This window comes from Pelophylax lessonae (genome assembly GCF_965119305.1).
Source record: "Pelophylax lessonae genome assembly, chromosome: 1".
Lineage (NCBI taxonomy): Eukaryota > Metazoa > Chordata > Amphibia > Anura > Ranidae > Pelophylax > Pelophylax lessonae.
This window is the reverse complement of record NC_138768.1, coordinates 229,504,836-229,512,233: the sequence shown is the minus strand read 5'-3', so window position 1 is coordinate 229,512,233 and position 7,398 is coordinate 229,504,836. Positions and strand designations below refer to the sequence as shown.

The 7,398-nt window shown below is 42.2% G+C and overlaps 1 protein-coding gene across 1 annotated transcript in view; it reads right to left on the bottom strand.

Annotated features, from left to right (window-relative positions):
- Positions 1-326: 326 nt before the first annotated feature.
- Positions 327-7,398, bottom strand: part of LOC309568952 (calcium release-activated calcium channel protein 1-like) — a 57,945-nt gene continuing 50,873 nt past the window's right edge. Inside the window, exon 2 of the mRNA XM_082274717.1 lies at positions 327-923. Coding sequence (XP_082130843.1) covers positions 372-923 — 552 coding nt within the window. The 3' untranslated portion in view covers positions 327-371. The remainder of the gene's footprint in view (positions 924-7,398) is intronic.

Sequence of the window (7,398 nt, the reverse complement as noted above, 5' to 3'; positions counted from 1 at the left end):
AAAATAATCTAACCTGGACTGGTCCATAACTCATATTACTCACAGTAAACATTACATTTACAGTGGGTAAAATGTTTCCAGCAGCTTGTGTGTGGACAGAATCCTTTAGCACATGTCATGCAAAGCCCTGCACAGATCTACATTCTGCTCTGACAGGGACGTAACCTAGACAAACTGATAAAGACTTGCTTTCCTCTCTGCAAATGGAGGATGATACTAGAAAGTCCTCTAACTCATGTCTGCCTCTTGCCTGACTAGAGTGAAAGTGCATTCTTCGTACAAAGGAACTGCCCTTTCAAGAAAACGTCTCACATGTGTATCAAAAATATTGTAAGACAGGAGAATGTAGCCCTTTATTTAGGGAAGGAAATTTATGCATAATGATCAGGGGATTGGATTGATTGCCCTCTGTGGTCCAATTGGTCTTGAAGGCGAGCAAGTTCAACTAAATCCGCGAACTGTCTATCCGTTTTGTGGCTGACCAGTGACCTGTAGAAATGAATGGCAAATATTATGAAGATTATTCCAAATGGAACCATGATGGAGGTTGAGGCAATAGCTGCTGCCTTGCCAGGACTGATGGAATAAGAAGTATCGTTGACTGCCGACTTCGGACTGTTCACTGGAAGAAACTTCACCCAGCAAAGCAAGACAACTTCAGCCAGGAATAGCAGCGTCCCAATGACTGTAGAGAAAGCCCATGCTAGTTCGATGTGACGGTGCATCTTTTCATGAGGAGACTCTTTCACAGAGTTCAGATTATGGACGTTGCTCACTGCTTCAATGTTGGGAAGAATGCAGGTGCTGATCATCAGTGCAAATAAATGTACAGCGACCAGAATAGTAGTACAGGCACTAAAAGCAATCAGGAGACCAGTGGGGTAGACATGATCTGCTTCCAGTTGGACTTCAACCATTGCAACCTGAAAAACAAAAAAAGAAAATGGACTTAAAAAAGATCATAAAAAGCCACTGATTTTCTAGCACATGGCACAAATCACAAAAACAGTATGCAAAATGTACTAATGTACGCAGTGTGGGTCTATATACAGTGTTCTACTTTGCAGGCATTTAATGAATATACAGTAAACCCCCCTCCATTGCGGGGGTTACGTTCTGGACCCAGCCGCGAAAAGTGAAAATCCGCGAAATAGAAAAACCCTATTAAAATGCATTGTAGGCATGTTTATTTTACTGTCACTGTACGTGTAGAAGCATTTTAAGGTCTTTAAACACACTTTTAAAACAATAGAAACTCATTTAAAACACAAAAGATACAGAGAGACATAGCAAGAGCTATGGAAAAAAAACAAAAATATTTCATTTTTAATGATTTATATAGTAAAATAACATTACAAAAAAAAAAAAAAAAAGACGCAATATACCGGGACCGCAAAAAATGAACCGCGATGGAGCGGGGGTTTACTGTACAGTGCAATGAAGATGTTCTAGCTCTTCTAGCTTCCCTTCCTGGGTCTTCCCACCATGACTCAAAAACGGTCCTTTTATGTAATAAAGCTATAAAACTCAATTATTGCCTGGAAACAGCCCTATTTCTTTCCTTTGCAGTCATAAATTAGTTTGTGCATGGGTCACTTTACATGTCATCTTGGCCTAATTTGCAAAGGTCTTGGCACACTACACAATTGGTTTATTACACAAGAAGCAGCATGTTATTTTTGTATAATGAACACTGCTCTAATTTGGGGTTTTCAACATTTGCCTCATCCACTCCACAAATCTCTTGCAATGGTCCTACCAGGAAGCAGAGCAAAAGGCAATAACAGAAGTCCATAATGTGTTGACAAAAGGTAGGGAGGTGGTCCTCCCACAGCAGGGTTGTGCCTGAAATATAAACTCAGAGTCTAACGCCTCGTACACACGCATCGATTATTGGCCGGGAATTTTCGGCCAACGTCCGATCGGCCGATTTTCGGCTTGTTAGTATGATGCTTTCGACAACCGACTCCGACTTTTCGGCCGAAAAAAATCTGGTGTGCAGGCTATAAAATTTTTGTGCCGTCAACACAACGGCCGATTTTCCGTCAGTCAGTACAGATTTCGGCAGACAAAAATCTGATGAGCAAGACTGGGCATGCTCAGAGAAGAAAAAACACACGGAAAGTAAACCAGCACATGACATTACTTCTGAAGTCGATTTTTGTTGGCCGAGAAAATTTGTGTGCAGTCTAGGCACATTCCAACCAACAAAACACAACTTGGACAAAAGTCAGATGATCGGTCGGCCGATAATCATTGCGTGTGTACGAGGCATAACTCCTAAAACAGGGGTGTCCAACCTGCAGCCAGAAAAGACCATGAATGCAGCCCAACACAAAATTGTAAACTTACTAAAAAATGTAAATCTTTTTGGAATTTTTCATAAAATTTACATTTAGGCTCAGTTCACACTGCTGCGACATGGGATCAGATGTGAGACCCCAAGTCGCATGACATGTCAAATTCAATGTTTCCCTATGGGAACCCAATTAACTGACACTACAAAAATCGCTCCAACTTTAGAAAAGGTTCCTGCAATACTTTGGTCCGACTTGGGTGCGATTTTACCCTTGTACAGGCTCCTAAATAGCATTCAAGTCGGAAGAACGTTGCAGGCCAAATTTACAGGCAAAGTCATACTTTGCAGTTGCAGCAGTGCGAATCGAGGCAGAGCGAACACATGCAGCTGCAGAAAAATCTGAGTGTCTCATTGCTGGACTTTTATACATTTTATCTTCCCAAAGGAAAATATCCCACTCTTCACAATCACACCTTATTCATGTCATCAGATTTTGGCAGCACCTATATTTGTGAGCAAATATTTTCAAGGATAAAGCACAGGAATCAGAAAAATTAGAGCCAAAATTTCTGATGAGCACCATGAGATTGGATTGGGAATTGCTTCTACATCCATTGAACCGGATATTGATGTGTTTTATAAAAACTGCTGTCAAATATTGCACTAGTTTTATGTTGTCCTCTTAGTTATACATTATTTTTTTAATGAAGTTTTATTACTCAGATAGGTACATTATCTATATCAGTGACAGTTAACTTGTGATCTGCCCGACCTTTTCTGCTCATCAGCTATCCTTATTGTTAGTATATTTTATGTGTGGTCCAAAGACAATTCTTCCTTTTCCAATGTGGCCCAGAAAGGTCAAAGGGTTGGATGCCTCGTCCTAAAGCATTGACTGTAAATGTAAAACATAAAAAAAAAAAAACACAACGAAAACCACAACCTTTACTCCAATTTTTAGCAAACTTTAGGGCTCATTCACGCTGCTGTCCAGCATATTTCTGCATCAGGTACGGCCAAGTATTTGTGATCAGCAATGACTGCCTAGCCTGTACAAATAAATGACAGGTCCCACAGCAGTTTGCATGTATTCACACATGGAGTCAATACATTACTCGCAGTTAGGCACAGAAGAGCAGCCCTGCAAACAGTTTGGGTCCAGGGCTGCTCTTTTGTCCCTAACCACATGTAAATCACACTGTGATCTGTAATTATATGTGAACAGCCATGAACAGTGTCAGACTGCCATTGATTTGTACAGGCTTTCTATCCACAACAGAGCACAAACATCTGGCGGTACCTGCCTCAGAAAAATCCTGATCTGGGCAGTGTACAGCCCTGGATAGCAGTGTGATAGCAAGGTTAAGGCCTAAAGCTGAAGGTTAATCTGCTTATATATTTTTCCTTCCCCGATTCATCTCCCTCCTAATAACGTTCTAATAAAGGTTTAAATAAAATCAGTTTTCATTACATACCTTATTTTAAACCTAGTGATCACTGGGTCTCTGCAACTTTGTGTAATTTAAAGCGGGAGTAAATCGCCACAAAAGTGGAAAAAATAAATAAATAAAAAATTGGGCCCCTTGCAGGTTCAAGTCATAATGAACTAGTATGCACCAGATACTAGTACATTATGGCAGATTTTCCTGCACACAGCATCCTCCAGCGCAGCGCTCCCAGCTCAATGGTGCTTCTAACTTCACCTAGTCAACCATCCAAGTTCATGGGCAATGGGTGTATGCATGGCCTGGGCCACAATGTCAATTGCACCTGCGCACAGGAGCCCCAGCCATGGCGCAGCACTCTGTATGCTCTGAAAGCAGAGCATCATTGCACATGCCTGGATGACGTCATCGGCTATTGCCGATGTGGAAACCTCCTAAACTGAATACATTTAGGAGAAATTCATTGTACTTCAAAAAGGTAAAGCTAATGGGAAGCTCACCTGTAGGTACAAGTTAAAAAAAAACAAACAAAAAAAAATAGAGTTTACTACCGCTTTAAGCGGATCATGGCTGGTTGGAGGGGCTGCATATACAGCGGGTAAAATAAGTATTGAACATGTCACCATTTTTCTCCACTCCCCATTCACCCCTCTACACACTCTTCTCCCTGCCAGACTGGAAGCCAGTCTGTCATGCTATTGACATGGAATTTTCACAACGTCGGTAACAGCCCATGCAATCCATACATACAAAGACAGGGAAAAAGTATTAAACAAGCTAAATGAAATTTATGTAATTCTTCGTACAAAATCCCTTGATGGTATAATGACAGCTTCAAGATGGCTCCAGTATGGAGAAAGTCGTCGCATGCTTTTCCCCAGGTGTGATTTTGACCCATTCTTTCACACAGTGTTCAAATCTTGAAGGTTCCGTGGGCCTCTTCTTTGAATTCTGATCTTTAGTTCTTTCCATTGATTTTATGATGGATTCAAGTCAAGTGATTGGCTGGGCCATTCTAGTATCTTTATTTTCTTTTAAAACTAATTGAGAGTTTCCTTGGCTTTCTGTTTGGGATCATTGTCCATCATCCTGGTAGATGGCAGCAGATGTTTATCAAGACTGTCTTGGTACATTTTACCATTCATCCTTCCTTCAAGGACATGAAGTTTGCCCGTACCGTATGCTGAAAAATTGGCTTGAAAAATTTTGATGTGAAAAATCAATTTCCCTGATGTTCATTGACGGACACAGCTCCTGATCTTTTTAATCATTGGGTTATATGGCCCCCTACAGGAGTAAGACACTAGGAAGAAAAAAAAAAAAAAAGTCTAGCTATGCCTATGGGCAGTCCTAGGGAGTATACTCCCTCTCTCTGCTATAGGTACTCAGAATTACAACTCCACAGCAGGGTGAGTGCTGTGTCAGTCAATGATCAGAGAAATGGATTTTACGTTATGTCAAAAATCCCATTTTCTCTTTCGTTCATTGACAGACACAGCTCCTGATCTTCTTAACCATTGGGACGTCCCAAAGTAGTGTTAACATGAGGGGTGGGAACAGCGAAAATAAACTCCCAAGGCTAAACTATAGCCAAACAGGTAAACATGAGCTCAACCAAAACAACTGGAGCCCACCTGAAAAAAAAAAAAAAAAAAATACATCCTCAAAGAGGACCAGATCTTCTAAACCGCAGCCTGCAAAACCTTGCGACCAAAGGAAGCATCCGCAGATGCCAACGCATCCACCTTATAGAACTTTGTGAAAGTGTGCTCTGACGACCGGGTGTCTACCTTGCAAACCTGCGTCACTGACACCTGATGACTGAAGCCCCAGAAGGCACTGAGCACCCGAGTAGAGTGCGCCTTGACAGGGAAATGAGGAACCTGACCCTTGATGGAATAGGCCTGAATCACCATCTGTCTGATCCATCTGAACATAAATAAATCACCGGGACCAGATGGCTTGCACCCAAGGGTTCTTAAAAGAGCTCAGCTAGGTGATTGCCAGACCATTATTCTTGATCTTTAAGGATAGCTTACAGACAGGTATGTTGCCAGTTGATTGGAAAAAAGCCAATGTGGTACCAATATTTAAAAAGGGGCCGAGATATATCCCGGGTAACTATAGGCCGGTCAGCCTAACATCAGTAGTCTGCAAGATTTTGGAGGGGATGTTAAGGGACCACATACAAGACTTTAGTAATGAAAATATTATTAGTAGTAATCAGCATGGATTCATGAAAAATCGTTCCTGCCAAACCAATCTATTAACCTTCTATGATGAAGTGAGCTGCCACCTAGATAAAGTTAAGCCTGTGGATGTGGAGTACCTGGACTTTGCAAAGGCCTTTGACACCGTTCCCCGACAAACGCTTACTGTTCAAACTAAGGAAGGTAGGTATGGACCATAAGGTGAGTACCTGGATAGAGAACTGGCTCCAGGGGAGAGTGCAAAGGGTGGTGATTAATGGGGAATACTCAGATTGGGTGGGTGTGGAAAGTGTGGTCCCCCAGGGTTCTGTCCTGGGGCTAATCCTGTTTAATTTATTCCTAAATGATCTAGAGGAGGGGATATTGAGTAAAATCTCAGTATTTGCGGATGATACTAAACTAAGCATGCCAATATCTTCTGGGCAGGATGTGGAAACCTTACAAGCGGACCTGAACAGAATAATGGGGTGGGCAACTACATGGCAGATGAGGTTTATTGTTGAAAAATGTAAGTAATGCACTTGGGTGCCAGAAACCAAGCTACTCACTAGGGGGGAACCTCTGAATGAGTCTAGGATGGAAAAAGGACCTGGGGGTACTGGTATACAACAGGTTTGGCAGTGGCATGCAATGCCAAGCCGCTGCAAGCAAAGCCAACAGAATACTGTGATGTATAAAAAGGGGATTCACTCCAGAAATAAATGGATTTTTGTAAGATCTTACCGTAAAATCCTTTTCTCTTAGCTCATTGACAGACGTAGTCCTCGGTGATACACCACCTTCGGGTTATGTTGCCTCCACAGGAGCAGGACTAGACAGGAAATTAAAAAGCTCTGGCCACACCCTAGGGGCAGTCCCAGAGGGTATATCCTCTCTCTCTCTGCCTCAGCAAATCAGTTATGTGAAAAAGCAGTCTTTAGAGATTTAACCCAACCCAACTCAAAAAACAGAGGGGCTGGGACTACGTCTGTCAATGAGCTAAGAGAAAAGGATTTTACGGTAAGATCTTACAAAAATCCATTTTTCTCTAGCGCTCATTGACAGACGTAGTCCTCGGTGATACACCACCTTCGGAACGTCCCAGAGCAGTATCACAACTGAGGGGTGGGAAAATGAAATCAAATCCCAATCTAGAAGGCCCAACCGGTGCCAACTAGAAGTTTACAATGCTCATCCTTAATGAGACTCAACAAAAAAGAGAAAAAAATTTTTTTTTTTTTTTTTTCTTCAAACAGAAAAAAACCCTCGAGGTAGACCACCGGTCTCCTCAAATTGCGGCCTGCAAAACCTTGCGGCCAAATGAGGCATCCGCCGATGCCGTCACATCAATTTTATAGAATTTTGTAAAGGTATGTACCGACGACCAGGTGGCCGCCTTACATACCTGGACCACTGACGCCTGATGGCGAAAGGCCCAGGAAGTACTGAGCGCTCGAGTGGAGTG